This window comes from Histoplasma capsulatum, genomic scaffold, assembly GCF_000149585.1.
Source record: "Histoplasma capsulatum NAm1 scaffold_13 genomic scaffold, whole genome shotgun sequence".
NCBI lineage: Eukaryota > Fungi > Ascomycota > Eurotiomycetes > Onygenales > Ajellomycetaceae > Histoplasma > Histoplasma mississippiense.
Window position 1 is genome coordinate 40804 of NW_001813970.1, and position 16537 is coordinate 57340.

Consider the following 16537-nt stretch of genomic DNA (forward strand, 5'->3'; position numbering starts at 1 on the left):
CCTCGCTGCTTGTATTTCTAGTGTGCCATATACACACCAATCACTACAAGGAGATATATTGTATTCTTCTAACTGGTTCCCCGCATGCTGCAACCATATGGAAAGGCATACGCTTCCATACAAATGTGAACGTATGATCGTGGGGAAAGAAGAATGCAATGGGGCATTTCGATTCCGCAAGGATCTCACCAGGCACCCAAATCGAAGCATTCTGAGTCGGCCCTGGATTTCACGCTGTTGCATTGCCCGGTTACGAGGTGTAAGCATTCAACTGGAAAGGGTAAAGGGATGAGGAAGGGCAACTTGAACAGGCATATGAGAGTGAGACATGGAGATGTGTGTATTTTTTTTCTGGGAGACCTGAAAGGGCTGGTGGAGACCTGCTGGGGCCGCCTGCATATATTTATGAGTTGTGTTCATGGCTTTCACGGTGGAGAGATCAGCAGATGGATTCATTGAAGCAAGTGAAATCATCTGGAAAGATATTTATTCCCTTAACGGTCTGCACAAGGATTTAAGTATTTTCAATTTCCCTATGAAGAAAATGCAATGATGTCCACGAAATGGCTCATAGTAGGGGACTTTGCGAACGGAAGAAAATATATAAATAAAACGGCAAATAGAATAAGTGAATGAATGAATGATAAATAAACATGCTTGATCTCGTGAATCTAAAGCCTGGAGGTCTCTCGGGAATGTTTTCACTAATCAGACTAGAAAACACGCCCCATCCACCGAAAAGCAGTAAGCGGTGCTTTATTTATCCTTATATTCATCCAGCAACAGATATAGTAGATACAAGTGTATAAAGCGAAGATACTGCCTGTTAGTAAGTAGCAAAGTTCTTCTAAGCCGACAGTCGAGTGGTCAATTGGCATGCGATCAAACTTAGCAATACCTGATGTCGTTCTTTCTGCCGCCGATAGAAATGTCTTTTTCATGACTGAAAATATAGACTAGGTAAGGTTCCTGAACGGGACTCGGAGATATTGCGCAGCTAGAACCTCCTCCAGGATTGGCATTCTTCGCAATATTCCGGTCCCCTGATTTTTCCCATTTAGTGTAGGAGGCGCGGTTGCAAACTCCAAAGTAGTGCCTGTAGCATTTAGCGTAATAGCATTGGTCACTTGCGATATGGAGTTTCGAGTTTCCAAATAGCCTGTTGAACTGGCCGTGGAGCTGTAACAGCGTTTGGTGGCCACCACCGCCCGAGCTGTGGCAGTTCCAGCTCGCAGCTGTTGTAGAAGATGCAAGAAGGGCGAGAACGGCTGCTCCGGATAGTTTCTGAACAGCATTAGCAAGTCATGTTTCAAATAATGTATACTTCCCGGGTGTCGCTACCAACCATCCTGGATAATTTATGTCTGTCAGGGTTGAGGAAATTGCGCTTTTGTACGATTAGGCCGCGAGATTGTAGATTGTCCGAATCTGCTATTCTTACAAAGAATGAGTTAATATATGAAAATACAAAACGATGGATAAAGGGAGTCTTACCTCAATTACTACCCATCAGTCTGAGAGAGAGAAAGAAAGGCACAAAAAGAGGGAATTTGTCTAGACTATTTATACCCTTCAGACCCTTGAATTTCATATCCCTCGCTTCGATGGCTGCAAAATGGGGTTAATGGAACCCAAAGATACATTTCGCTTAGAGTCTGGGCACTCTGCAACGAATGTTTCAATCCGGGATAGATATCAATATCCTGAGCATAAGAATTCCCCCGCATCACACATGCGGGGGTGGCTAGAGAAACATTATACATGGTAAACATGTATGTAAGATGAACCACCATTGAGGGAAGGGACATTCATTGGGTGTGATGCTGAGTTGAAACTCGACATACCATCGGCTTCATTTTCTAGCCAGTGATCTAAAACTGAACCCAATACTAGATGCCACAATAGTATATCGCTGAGTTCTGAGCGATCACACCCAAGAACAAACTGCGATGACAGCAGGAAACTAGGGAGTATATTAGCTGCATTTGGAGTCAGGGTTCTGCAGAGTTGGTTTGGGGGATTTCACCTTGCGACTCTCCCTTGTCATTTCATCCTTGCTTATTGGATAATCGGAAATCTTGATTAATTCAGCCAAACCATTCCAGTCTCTGTTGGGATCAACTCTGGTGTCCCAGTAGGTAACGAACGATAGACGGGGAATGAATGGGTGAAGAATATGGAGGATATGGAGGTTAGTAGTGCGGAGTTAAGACTCCAATTAGTGAAGTCATGCAGAATTGCCTAAATATCGATCACAGTCATTCGGATGCCATTGGCTTGGAACGCTAGTGGATCTATGCAATGTTAATTTGAATATCTTATTCAAATTGAGTTTGTTGTTTAACACGACATCAATAAAATGACTTAAAATACTTTAGGGCTGGATTGGTTAGTTGTCGATTTTAACTTTGCAAGCGCAAATGAAAATGTCCAGGAATAGATTTAACCAACCAAGTAAGACTGGCTGCGTTAGAACTGAATGCTATGGCAATGGGAGAGGGAATAAAAACTCACAAATAACATTATTTGCGGAGTACTTTGTGTGATTCCGCTCTCTCAACTCCTGTATCCATTCCACCGAATCTAGCATGTTGTTAGTCTTGCTTCGTTATGTTTGTGAATTCTCGCTGTGGGGTCGATGGCAATCGTCTTTGCTTCTTGTTTCAATAAGTATCTGCTAAGCCAAGATTTTCCGTTATGGTGACATGCTGAATGAGTGACTGTTTGGAGAATTTGATCACACGACTGCACATGCTATCTCGATTACGTAGTGTGCATTGTGGGGTGCTTGAGGGGGGAGGAAGGGCTTGCATTCGCAGGCCTCCCTGAGGCCTTCGAATGCCTCGCTCGGCAGAACAAAGAGAAGCCAGGGTGCTTTTCCCTAAAATATGCGGAGATAGGCATGGAACTCTGATTTTTAACTCTTCCTACTATCTTCTCACTGTAACCGAAGAAACCCCGTAAATAGCAATTTACTTCCCGGTCTTATTATTGCAGAAATTTATGCTCTGCCGTCGGGTTCTCTTGGTGGAAGTCCCGGTAATAAGCGGGGAGAATCAACGTATCTCCAACCGGATACCATGCTAAATATCCGTGAGACGCACTCCATTTGATACGGAGTACGTGCAGCGTTCCTCCAGGGGCCCGGGCTCCCAAGTTCTTTTTCAACTTCCGCCCTTTTGCGCCATACGTCAATCACCAGTGGTTCTCCTGTTTCCCGATTCCAATCAGACAACGGCATGCCTGTCGAAACTCCAGATAATATATGGGGCGAATCTCAGGTTCGATAGCAGCTTCAATTGGCATACATTCTCGCTTGCATCATCACCTCAAGGGGGGTGTCATCTTCCTCTGACAGTGTTCCACCTGGGGTAAAATTCCTGACTTTTTTTTGAGAGAAACAATGTTCTAGCTCCCATCCCGAGTCTTCATGTCGATGTTTACTAGATTGACGTCTCCGCCACCCTGGTGTCTTCTCTATTTTTAGCTCCGCAAACACTCAGGATTCCTCATCATTGCCGTTCAATCTCTAGCAGCGCTTTCAATCCATGGTTTTCGGGCTAACCCGACACCTCCAGTCCGTTCGGCGAAGGGAATGGTTGCGGGAAGAGATCTTGGCACGTCTCCTCGTGTCGTCAAGAGCGGGGACATCCCCGCGTTGGGGAATTGGGTAAGATTCCGGTGGAGTAGTCCATATAGCAAAAGCCGCTCGACTCAGTCGTCCAAATAATAATCAACATGCGGAAACAGTTTGTAATTTTCTGGGTGGGTGCGTTAACAATTTCTGTCCGCCTGTCAGCCTGGGTCTGGTAGGTAGCCAAAGCCTGATTTCTTGCGTTGTTCATGGTAGGGATAGAAAATCCAAATGCTTGTGGATAGCTGACAGCGCGCACGCGTAGTCAGGAAACATATAACCGGTTAGCTGGTCATAAGGGACGGGTGCTGAGAGGCTTGATAAACAGTATACAGAGGATTTAGTAGTCCAAAAGCCACTGTGGCAGCTGGGCTTTTGAGGGTATAATCATAAAAGTCTTCTCTGAACCGGCTTCGATTCGTTCAGCCATATATTTTGTCCTGGTCACATAGAATTGGCATCTGGATATAGTGGTCTTTAATACATCCAATCTTCGGATTTCAGGAGACGACCATCAACAAAGGAAGTCACAAATTCATCGAGTCGGGAGGATAGTGTTAGCGAATTGCAGGAAACAGGCTGGTCCCAGCAGTTATCAACATACTGTACTAGGTAGGCTATTAGCAATGGCAAACCCCCACTACTCTTCTGCCACAAAAGGGCACCATGATTGATTGTGGTGGGGGTTGCCAATATTTGTCGCCTGGCGCTGTATATTGTTGAGGTGCGAAAACGTGGGCCTTTCTAGTCCTGCAATATCTGGAATGCCGGGGAACTCTTGTCCGGTAACTTATATCTCCATTTAATGGCCCTTAGTTAGAACGGCCATTAGTTTTCCGATTATCAGTCTGAATATTTACTATAAGCAGATATCTTTCATGGATCCTGCGTCTAGTTTCCTTCAGCTTCTTCGGAACGAAGACGCAACTGACCACCGCTGGATGCTATAAGAATTGGGGTTGAAAACAGCGAGGAGTTTGGACAACAAAAAGGGTTTTTAGAAGGCTAGCTTCTAAAACATTGCTTCACTTCTCACAATTCCTCGGGGCCTATGTAACTGAAATGTGTCCTGGCACTTCCCCTGGTTATGGTTGATTCATATTTTATAATCATAATCTTTGTTAGAATGGGGACCACAAAATTCCATGCCAGATTTTGGCAGGCGTTGGCCAGGTTCTTCTCTTTCGGAATCATTCTCAGGGCTGGCGAGAGTTACCTTTCTCAGTCTCTTTTCCATCCAGGATGATTGAGCAAGGTATTGAATGTCCATTTCCGCTGGTTGAGGTGCCATTCGGGGAAGATTGGTGACGCTGATGACTCCATCTGTCCACCGCTCAAATATGGTTGGCGGACTGCGGGCTGCCGTCAGCGATACTCCAACCTCAAGGCTACATCGGGCCTTGGAGCTTCAACAAGAGGTCCTGTGTTCCCAGCTAGTTTCGTCCTGTCCTAGCATCAGTTGGCAGATTCTTTGGATGGATGGGATGTCGTTGAAAATTGCAGGTCCGAACGATCGCGAATGGCAAGCGGATATATTGATCTGCGGGGAAATACGGCTGCAATACCAAGCGCCGGGCTAGCTCAATCGGTAGAGCGTGCGGCTCTTATGTCACCCTCATGTGACCGCAAGGCTGCGGGTTCGACCCCCGCGTTCGGCTATCTTTTTTTTTTCCCCTTTTTTCTTTTCTTTCTTTTCTTTTCTTTTTTTTAATTTATTTCGTCTTTACTTTCAACGTCTTTAAAGTTACAATTAATCCCCCTTGTTTTCTTGAGGAGTATGCGGTAAAATATTGCCGGACTGATTGTATCAGAGTTATTCCAATTCAACACAAGAAGCCTTGTGCCGCAAACCCCCTAGGCGTCTACCACCACAACCTATTTTGAACTAACGTGGAGGTCCTGCAGGCTGCAGGACAAGGTCAAAGCATTGCACCTTAGGCTGCAGATTATGTATAGCTGTCCCGTCCAATGGATTGGAAACGTGCACCGCCGCCATTTTCCTATCCGCCGTGAACCACTCCACAAATTCATCATCTCTTCCGCCCCTGAATGCTCAAGGAACGAGAGAGCAGTGATGCCGCCATGCTATGTCTTTGACCTGTGGAGGGTTCTGATCCTCTCCGCCTGTCTTGTTGGTACAGCCTGGTTGGAGATTGCCACGAAAGAATGAGGCGCGCTCGACTCGGTCTGGGGCGAGAAATGGAAACGTCATATACATTATTTGTGCCCTAGGGAAAACTTTTCCCGAACTCCTGACTTCCACGAGCAAGCCTCATATGCGCCCGGGTTCATTTGCTCTTGACCCGCTGACTGAACATTCGAAAGCTGACAGATGGTCCCCTTTGTTTGGCTTGGCAGTCCCTGAGAGGTTATCACGTCAGGCATGTCAACCGAGCAGCAGCTTTCTGTCCAGAATGATGGAAGAGCTGCATGCTCGATGACCAAAACCCATCAATACTCGCAGGTATCACCATTTGTTTCGTCAAGGGATATAAAGTATGGTATTGGGAGATACCAATACTCCTAATCCGGCACAACTTGTTTCGACCTGTTAACCATTTTCGATTTCAGCAAGTATCACCAAAGCTATGCGCAGCCGGTGGATCGCTCGTCTTCCTGATTACCATATTGCAACGCAGATTCATTGTGACGTATGAGCCACCTCGCCAGTTGTTTGGGTTTCGTTTGTGAAGTTAACCCTGAGGGAATAGCTGGTTCGTCATGAGTTTTGGGTTTTCTCCTTCAGATGTCTTCAAGCTAGTCGAAATATGCCATTATATCGTCGTCAATTGCCGACACGGGCCCACAAGCGCCGCGCAGGCTATCATCGGGCTTCAGGAAGACGTTCTGGAATTTGAGAATTTACTAAGACGTTTCCAACATGCTCTCGAAGAGACAGACGAAGTCTCTTGTATCGAGCTCCGCGGGGTGGAAAATACGTTAAGAGAATGCCGAGAACACCTGGCAAAGTATTCGGCTTTACAACAGCAGTTTTCAGGAAACGACCAGCTTCAACCACGCAGACCGCGACTGAGCATTCTCAGATCAAGGGAGATTTTGGAGAAATCCAAAAATGCGACTCGCATAGGAGGGGAGGTTGTCAGGCACTTGGCGTGGGGAGAGAAGGATATTATAGCTTTGCAGGAAAGAATCGAGCGGCATAAGCGATCACTGGGATTATATCTCACTGTACTCGAAAGGTTCGGGCTGTGTTATTTGCCGCGGGCTTCTTGGAGATTTAAGATTCTGACAAGTGTTTAGGGAGAAAACAGTTGGCATCAAAAATCGATTGACGAGCATGGAAAAGATGATTGCGGAGTTGCGTACAGAGACAATGCCAATGCCAAGCAACCTGCCAGCACACTTGGATCGGGGCGTTTCCTTTTCATTCCCGATCGACACCGGTATCACCTACGCAACCGACAGATATCACGCAATTCTGGCAGCGGTCGAACGTCAGAGGGAATTTGCCATGTTGGAAAGAAGCCGTGCGGAGGCTGGTGAGGACGAGGAGTGGGAGGCCATATGCGACCAGCTTGATCTTTTCCACCGGAGGGTCCTCAACGCTATAGAACGAAAGGCAAACTTGTCGGCTCAACAGAGAAATGGATCATGGCCTTCCCACTTTGAACTCAATAAGCCTCTACTTTCCCGAAGTACCCTAGAGTCTTCCTTGAAAAGGGCTTCTACAGAAAACGACGTGTGCTACTATGAATCAACAAGTCCACTTCCTCCCCTACATGAGGAAAGTGGATATCGGTTTGAAACTGGATCAACAACATCTACAGCAACTCGATCAGCGTCACCCTTGCTTTCGGTATTTTCATTTAACCCGCCTTCGCGAACTACAACTACCAGCACTGTTGACAGCATAGATCCTTTGATGGTTAACTCTAATGTCCTGCCCATGAAACGCAGGCCCTCATCCACTACCCGTCAAGAAAAATGGAAATACGAACATAAATTCCAGCCGACCTCTACTATTTCGCCATCGAGTGAAACGGAACCATCGCATCGTCCTAGTTTTGCGTCATCCAACGAATCGGGGGGACAAAGAAATTGGAAACCTGTAAAGCTAGATGGTTGGGTGAAAGTGTATGTTGTCCAATCACCCTTGCAAGCTACGGCGGTCAACTAATTCCATTTCCATTCGGTAGTCTTTGGGATAACTGTACCTCTCCATTCTACTGTACACTCGAAACAGGCCACCGCAGCGATGGCCGTTTGTACGCTATTAAAGCAGTTGATCTCCAGGATCCCCTGCGAGAACTCCCCATCATAAAATGTTCGGGTAACACTATCTCAGTCCGATCAGTATAGGAACAGGGACTGAAATGATTACTAGTATCATCAGCCGAGAAACGGCCGATCCCCCACATGGAGCCGCCAGGTCCACGGGATGACCCTGAAGAAGCTCTTCGCGTTTACTTCGTTAAACCTCCAGCTATGAAGCGGGGAGAAGTAAGAGTTCAGTATTTCTTTGAGAACCAAAAAGGTCTGCTTGATACTGTGATCGACTTTGTAATTCATTCCATTTTGACTAACATCTCAATTCTTTTTTTTTTTTTATTGGTAGATCACTTCGGTTTCCAGAGCTTGGTCTATGGCAGGAAATTGATTTTAGCTACAGTTATAAAAAAGATGTCCTCTGCTCAGGGAAAGGAATCAGACCGACAGTACATCCGGCTATGGGAATCTGCGTCACCTGGACATCCTCGATCTCTGCTTTATTTCGCTACTGCGAGATCCCATAGGAAGTATATCGAAATTGACGGTATTTAATCACATTGGTGAGAATCATGAAGAACCAAGGTTCTCTCGCTGACCGTTGTTTTAGAAAAAGAAATTATGCCCACCTACAAAATTTCATCACGAAACTATGTTCTTGAGCTAAAGCTTCTCTCCCCAATGCAGAATTTGAAAATTACGTTTACATCTCCTGCAGGTAAGTAACCGCCCACAGCTTAATCCTGAGATAAAAAAAAAAAAAAAAAAAAATGTTTGTCTCATACTACTTGTGAAGCTGATATTTCGACTTTCCCCATAGATCTCCAGGATTTTATCCATGCCCTGTTTGCCGTGCGTCCCATGCCAAGGAATACTTGACAAGTTCAGGGATCCTCTCATGTGGCGTTTTTAGCCTTGACCCTTGCAACCTCGTGGTTGTTTCTGGCCCTGTGTATGGGCCTAGAAATCCTGACAGTTCCCAATGTTTAGTGCTTCGACAACCTCCTATTTTGCATTTTTATTAAGATCATACGGAAGTGGAAATTTGCCTAATTTCTCAGTTCCGTTGAGGTTTGGGGCTTGGACTTCCCTCACCTTTACCATCTGACACCATGAAACCGAACTTCCCCCATAGGCATCACAGATGAGATATACTCTGGAACATCCAACCTTGGCCAAACGGCTCGGTTTTACACCGGCCTCCCTGCTACGCGTTTGTGGCAGCTATATCTAATAGCTCCATGCAAGAATAAGACCCGCTCGCGCCCTCTTCGACCGAAGAACAGCTTTTCGTTATGAATCCTTCCCGATGTACTTTAGCTCCGCACGCTCCTTTCGATGGACTTACGGTCATCTCCAAATCATATTCTTGAAGACATAATTGCCAGTGATGAAATTCCCTATCGGTTTCCAGGTCAAGAATCGTACAGTTAACTTTAATCATATTCCGGTGTGTGACTGAACCAGAAAGCTATTATTTGGGCTCAATTAATACATTAATTCTGATAGGACCTTCATCTCAGACGCTGTCGAGTTTTTGACGAGCTTGATGCCACCCACTTTCAGGGTCTGGTTGTGTTCGTTGCCGGTGTAGGCTTTTTCACGGATGGATATGATGTATGTGATGCCAACTGGAATACATTCGTCCAGCAACAGTAAATAACTGAAACTTCATAACCACTTGACAGATTTTCGCAGTGGGGATCATAATCCCCATGCTTTCTCATGTCTACTGGCATGGAGCGATGCCCGCAACAATCGAAACTGCAATGCGCGCTGCCACCCTCGTTGGAACCATTATTGGCCAATATGCATTCGGTGTTCTGGCGGACCTTTATGGTCGGCGCAAAATGTACGGGCTTGAACTGCTCGTTGTTATCGTCGCGACAGTCGGAGTGACAATGGCTTCGGATGGCGCGTCGAAATCAATGAATCTTGTTGGATGGTTGATATCCTGGAGGTTCCTAATGGGGATTGGGATTGGTGGGGACTATCCTCTGAGCGCAGTAATAACGTCTGAGTTCGCTCCTACTAAGTCTCGTGCTCGGATGATTGCCACTGTTTTCTTCATGCAGCCGTGCGGATATCTAGTTGCCACGTTAGTCGCTCTTTTTGCTACCTTGGCGAACAAGAATGGGCTCCCGACCAATATACCTACAAATGTCGACAGCATCATATCATGTACTGATGACGAATTATGCCGACGGACAATAGATAGAATTTGGCGCTGGGTAATAGGGGCAGGAGCCATACCGGCAGCGATCGCCATACTTTTCCGAATTAGCATCCCCGAGTCTCCCAGATATACAATGGAAGTTCTAAATCGTCCAGACGAGGCACTAGAAGATGTTAATGGAATGGGGTGGAAACGAGCAGTCCGTACTCCTCACCGTGCACTCGATCTTGAGCTGCAAACTTCAGACTCAAGAAATCTTGCCGGAAATATCCCCACTACGACCTTGGCGGGGGTCTCGAAGCAAACAACAAACCAAGAAGCCGCCAATAATAAGAAGAATAAAACTTGTTCTAACGTCTCTGAAATGGCCGAACACCAGATTCTCGGCGGCCTTGGCGGAAATGCGCGCAGTGGATCAATACCCAGTCCGAACGTTCCTCCCCCCATCTCAGGAACAAGCTCTATCACCACAATTGATGAGCCCGATAGCCGACCTGCAGAGGGCGATGACGATTCAGATATTGGCGAGGAGAAACCAAGCGAGTGGGAAAGATTCTACACTGGTTTTGTAGAACACTTCTTCACAAATGGGCATTGGCCCACTTTACTTGGCACGTCCCTTTCCTGGGCTTGCTTCGATTTCGCCTACTATGCCCTTGGGCCGAATTCCTACAAAGTAATCTCTAAAATCTTCAACGAAAAATCCCTGAAATTCACGCGAGAAGCTGGGGGCCCTCCTCTCCCACTCCCAACTCGTAGCATCTACACCGACCTCGTTGAAAACTCGTGGCACTCGCTAATAATCGTCTCCATCGGCTCCATGATCGGCGGCCTGGGTATGATCAAGCTGACAAAACGCATCTCCCCACGCACAATACAGCTGTTCGGCTTCCTGGTCTTAACAGCCATCCTGATTGGCATCGGCATCAGTTTCGAAACAGTGAGCCGTCACGCGTCCGTCCCACTTATCGCCTTCCTATACGTCCTCAGCCAGATATTCTTCGAGATTGGCCCAAATTTCACCACCTTCATGATCCCCGCTGAGCTTTTCCCCTCCCGCTTCCGCTGCGCTGCACACGGCATCTCCGCCGCAGCGGGCAAGATTGCGTCTGTGGTCGTGCAGGCGTTCGTTGCATACTCACCCATTGGGCCGTACCGATCTTCGGATCCCGGTGCAGAATGGCTGGGGTATGTGATTGTTATATTCGCGGCGTTTATGTTACTTGGGGCTGCGGTTACAAAGTGGCTGATTCCGGAGACGCGGGAGACGGACGGATCAAATAAGCCGTTGGAACAATTGGAGGATGTGGCGAAGGTAAAAAGGCCGATTCGGTTTTCGTGTGTGTCCGCGAGGAAGGGTGTTGGTGTTCCGGCCGATCAGTTGGGGGGGTAATACTAACTTTTTTGATGGCTTCTGCCTTTGTCTGGCTTGGGGCAACCTTCTTATCTTTCCTTTGCTCGTGTCTGAGCGACGAAGTATCATGGCAATCAGAAATCATACTCGTTCTTTATAGCTTTCTTTATCATCTACATTTTGTATCTACATAATTTTTCCGATCTGAAATTCGATGGGATCGACTATTCACATTTCAGAAAAGGTGGAGAGTTAATATATATATATATATATATATAATCTAAAAATAAATAAATACAACAATACAACAATACAACAATCACGATCTGTATAGTTGAAAGTGGCTAATAGTGGGAGCAAACCACCAAAAAAATAATGTCTGGGGATGGCGGCTCCGAGTCAAGACCAGCCTGGCATTTCACCCATTCCACCTCTTCCTCAATTCTCTGAACCAAAGAGTATGCGTATCAACCAATTCAAACCCAATCCCAACTCCTGCACATAAATCCCGCAGCTCTTCAGCGGGGTCCAGAATTTCTGGAGGGATAACCGGCCCCGGCCCATCTAACGTCACCGCAATGCCGGGCTGATTCGGCTCGTAGATTCGGGAGAAAACCCCCTGAATTTTTAAAACACTGAGCCGGGGTGTGTATTGCGAGAGGTTGGGCGGCTCAACTAAATTCTTCAACTGTTTGAGGACACCGAGGTAGTCGCGTTTGGAAACATTGGCTAGTGTAAGCGACTGGATCGAAGCGGGGAGCATACGTGCCAGCCGTTGGCTATTTTCCAGGTTCGAAGGGTTGTTGTCTGAGTTGCGCAGCACGTCACTCCCTATAAGATGTTTCGCTGATATGTACACTGATTTCAGGACGGGGTAGTCATCCATGGAACCGAAAGTCTCGTCGTCTGCCTGGTAAATCTGACCATTGAAATGATAGTCATCATAGCTCAGCCAGAGACTTTCGAGACTGTGTCTGACATGTGTGAGAGAGCGGGCAAAGTCTTTTGGTAGGAAACTAGAGTTATATTCAAAGGAGTCGGCATGCTCGAATCTGAATGATCTGAGGTTCTTGCACATTTTAATTTGGTCAATCATGCCATTATTGGTACTGCTTCTCGACATGTCTATTTCAGCCACTGTGGAAGTCGTGGGCTTATCTTTTGAATACGCAATGCGCCCGTTGTCAACAATTTTAAGCTCTTCAAATGCATCTGCTTCTTCTTCTTCTTCTTCTTCTTCTTCTTCTTCTTCTTCTTCTTCTTCTTCTGGTGAGCAATGTGCAATTTGTTCGCCAGAAACCTTGCCCATAGATGGGAAGAAAAAGAAGGGCTCTAGCACTGCAGATTCCAGCGAGTTCTCGCTATCATACCATTTGGCGAACACATGGGAAAGGCGGGTCAATGCTGGTCGGGAATCAAATGGTGGGAACCTTATCGCCACACGTTCGGCGAGTATGCGTGGGAAAAAACAGCCATATGGCACAGACATGATTAATTCTTTCAAGTTAGGGAGAGATAATAGTAGCAAGCCGATCCATGCATCTTCATTTGCAGCGGAAAGATGAGCCATGAATTTGGATAGCGCACGCTCGTCGCTGGCAGCGAAAAGCCGTTGGACGGCGTCGTGGGCAAGGTCTTGGTCAAAGACCAACTCCGAATTGGGCAACGGAAGGGTTTCTGGTGGATCATAGCTATTACCCTCATAATTGAGTTCCGTCGACCATTCGTGTATCCCAAGAGTTTGAGTACATGATGCGAAGTGCGGGTTGCGGAGAAGCGTCTGGACGAGAGGAATGATAACCTTGGCATGGGGATCGTTCAGCTGGATATCATGGAAAACAATGGGAAGAAATATGTCAGCGAAGGCATGAGAGCACAAAGCAAGGTGTAACCGATGGATTGGGCGTCTGATATCCAGGGCAATTTGGAGTAACACTTCTGCGGGCAGGTCGCTTATGCTGAGAGGCATTTTCTTTTGGCACTTCCCCTCGTTTCGCGTTCTGAAGTCCTTCTATATCGATTCAGCCAAGAAGTAGGGTTGCCTAATTTCTCCTTGGCTTCCAGCCAGATGGGGGCGTGTCGGTTGCAAGGCTAGTAGTTTCAAACGGTCCCTCTGAAGCCAACACGGAGCTCCTTCTGGCTACTATTGAACCGAGCAGCGTCTTCTGGAAAACTTGGAGAACCCACTGCCAGTTGCTGTCACGGCTGGAGGGCGGATAGATGGAGTTGGCCATGCCCCTCCTCACGGGAGCTATTCTCACAGCTTGTTTGGACGAAGTAATACGGTTAGATCTTGCATCCCTCGGTGTTCGCGATAGCAAACAGCCTTCGAGGGTTGACTTGATTCTGGGCATGTTGTTAGGGTTAGGGCTAGTTAGGGCTAACTAACCTCCCAAACGGGCAGGCCGAGAAACGACCAGTATACTAGGTATAGAAACTGGTTCGTTCGGCTGAATGTAGATTTAAGAGCGTGGATGAATTGGACATCCAGTCCTTGTCAGAGAGTCAGCATTCTTCAGCAAACCTATTTCTGCTGTGGTGTTTGGGTCTTGTTTTGAGCCCAGTGCTGCCGGAACCGCCACCCCATGGCAGGTGATAAGAGATCTATAACACTAGGTAATGCCCTCTCCACACCCAGCTGGCGGTTGGGGGATGAAGGGGGGTTGGATGAGGGGTTCGTTAAGCTTCAAACGCAGGGAAATGGCTGAATGGCTCAGTCGATGGATCTTTAGGGATTGTTAACCTCACGGCCCATTCTCTAATCCACGCTTGCAGGTTAACACGTTCTTACGAAGCTAATTCATGGTTTCCCCGCATTTTGACATCGTTGTGGGGACCAAGAGCCGAAACTTCAGCTAGGGGCTCCAATATCAGGGCTGTGAAGTTTCAGGGTCTGTTAAGGTGCTGGCGACCCAAGGCACCATCAACTCTCGGTCGGATCATGACAGGCAGTTAACTGCCAGAAACGAATTGCTGTAGAAGTACCAAGTATAGGGCTTGTTCTGTTTATGTTCACGCCATCCCCGGTATCGACAATGTCTTTATTCTCAGCGTATCAGGCTTTGGTGACAACAACAACAACAACCGCAACTCCACAACAACTCGAACTAACACGCCGTTCAAATCCAAGGCCTCCAAAGGCCAGACATATACGAAACCCGGCATGGGCCTTTTACCGCCATAATTGCCGAGAAAGCAAACGAATCATCCCTGTACGAACTTGTAACTTTGAACCTCCATGTTCCCGATGCGGGGATTGTGGAACTTGTGATATCCAAGGCAGAGATCCCTGAACTGCTCCGTTCGTATACTCGCGGAGTTGCTACCAAAAATCGGAGCCGACAGGCATATATAAGAGTCTGGGAACCCCGCAGCAGCTGCCTTTGGCTTTTGTGGGAAATCGCCCATTCTGGTATCTCCTCACAAGTGTTTCCTCTTATCACTCCACGGGGCTATATCTGTCTTAAAACACGCCCCTTTTTGATAAGGCTGCATTGCTCTTTACTATTTACTACACCTTTTAGCCAACAGGCCAAGTTTACTTTGCAGCCATGGGTCTTACAGGCATTCGCACGGCCATGAAGGTCGATCGGAACAAGCCTGCAGGAGAACAGAATGGTTTGCATGTATGTCATCGATCTATACATACCAACCAGCATTGGGCTAGTACGCTCTTATCACCACATTGTCTCAGCTAACATTTTGGGTGATTTCTGCCGCATAGAATCGCTGGCATCCAGACAGTGAGTTTTGTGCCTATTCACAAGTCTCAAACGCACCAGGGACATGTTTGGCAACGAAACTAACCTGGCCTCCGCAACACAGTTCCCTCATGCGCGACAGTCAAGAATGGCGAAGTCGTCAAGATCGAATGTGTCGACTGGACCGGCGGGCAGATTAAGAACGACGATTGCGCCGATGACATGCGCGACATTGACTTAACCCGTGTGCATTATCTGACAGGGCCCTTCGAGATCGAAACCGCCCAACCAGGTGATGTGCTGCTCGTTGAAATCCAAGACGTACAGCCATTCCAAGACCAGCCGTGGGGATTCACGGGCATCTTCGACGCGAAAAATGGCGGTGGTTTCTTGGATGAGCACTATCCCCATGCGTAAGTAAAATTTAAAAAGCCAAACCCCCTTTGGAAACCTTTGAAACCGATGTTAAAAATCGTTACAGAGCAAAAGCTATATGGGATTTTGAAGGCATCTTCTGCTCATCCCGCCACATTCCTCACGTCCGCTTTGCGGGATTGATTCATCCGGGAATCCTAGGCTGTGCGCCTTCTGCTGAGGTCCTCGCTGAGTGGAATCGACGCGAAGGTGAACTTGTCACTACCCATGCCCATTTGGATAGGGTTGTCGCGAAGCCGCCCGAGCCCGTTAATGTCCACGCAGGCAGTGCCAGCGGCGATATCAAGGCGAAGGTGGGAAGGGAGGGAGCGAGAACTATTCCCGTAAGTAAGATGCTAAACCCATAAATGTGTAAGAGTGTAATAAGAGTGTACGCACCGCGGTACCGACAAAAAGACAATCATATAGGGCCGCCCCGAGCACGGCGGGAACTGCGACATCAAAAACCTCAGCCGCGGCAGCAAGGTATATCTCCCAGTGCACGTTCCCGGCGCCAAATTCTCCGTCGGCGACTTGCACTTCTCGCAGGGCGATGGCGAAATCTCCTTCTGCGGCGCCATCGAGATGGCCGGCGTAATCACCATCAAGTTCAACGTGATTAAAGGCGGCATGGCGCACATGGGCATGAAATCTCCCATTTTCCATCCGGGCCCCGTTGAGCCGCAGTTCGGCCCCGGTCGCTACTTGACCTTCGAGGGCTTCAGCGTCGACCATACCGGCAAGCAGCACTACCTGGATGCGACGATTGCGTACCGCGAAACCTGTCTGCGAGTGATTGAGTATCTGCGCCGTTACGGCTATGACGATTACCAAATTTATCTGTTGCTTAGCTGTGCGCCTGTCCAGGGGCATATTGCGGGGTTAGTGGATATTCCCAATGCGTGCACGACCTTAGGGGTGCCGATGGATATTTTTGATTTCGATATTCGCCCTGAGTCTGAGGTTGTGAAGATGGATATGGGATCCTGTGCATATACAAGTGATAAGATGAACAAGTAATTTTATGTGCA

At 47.4% G+C, this 16537-nt stretch overlaps 4 protein-coding genes and 1 non-coding gene across 5 annotated transcripts; 3 read left to right on the forward strand and 2 right to left on the reverse strand.

Annotated features, from left to right (window-relative positions):
• Positions 1-888: 888 nt before the first annotated feature.
• HCAG_08828 (predicted protein) lies at positions 889-2590 on the reverse strand (the record flags this gene model as incomplete). The annotated part of the gene is made up of 6 exons (XM_001536114.1): positions 889-1284; positions 1346-1431; positions 1570-1608; positions 1845-1944; positions 2257-2294; positions 2515-2590. The coding sequence occupies 6 exons, from the start codon at positions 2588-2590 to the stop codon at positions 889-891; spliced, it is 735 nt and encodes a 244-aa protein (XP_001536164.1).
• A 2614-nt stretch (positions 2591-5204) lies between these two features.
• Positions 5205-5292, forward strand: HCAG_09407. Its single transcript has one exon. It is a non-coding gene; the product is annotated as a tRNA-Lys (tRNA).
• A 3190-nt stretch (positions 5293-8482) lies between these two features.
• HCAG_08829 (predicted protein) lies at positions 8483-11430 on the forward strand (the record flags this gene model as incomplete). The annotated part of the gene is made up of 7 exons (XM_001536115.1): positions 8483-8579; positions 8658-8713; positions 8750-8813; positions 9250-9311; positions 9371-9478; positions 9550-9959; positions 10146-11430. The coding sequence occupies 7 exons, from the start codon at positions 8483-8485 to the stop codon at positions 11428-11430; spliced, it is 2082 nt and encodes a 693-aa protein (XP_001536165.1).
• Positions 11431-11809: 379 nt separating this feature from the next.
• On the reverse strand, positions 11810-13360 carry HCAG_08830 (predicted protein; the record flags this gene model as incomplete). The annotated part of the gene is made up of 1 exon (XM_001536116.1): positions 11810-13360. The coding sequence occupies one exon, from the start codon at positions 13358-13360 to the stop codon at positions 11810-11812; it is 1551 nt and encodes a 516-aa protein (XP_001536166.1).
• Positions 13361-14942: 1582 nt separating this feature from the next.
• On the forward strand, positions 14943-16526 carry HCAG_08831 (formamidase; the record flags this gene model as incomplete). Its single annotated transcript, XM_001536117.1, has 5 exons — positions 14943-15017; positions 15048-15057; positions 15217-15505; positions 15574-15850; positions 15936-16526. 5 exons carry the CDS (start codon positions 14943-14945, stop codon positions 16524-16526), a joined length of 1242 nt encoding a protein of 413 aa, XP_001536167.1.
• Between the last annotated feature and the right edge of the window lie 11 nt (positions 16527-16537).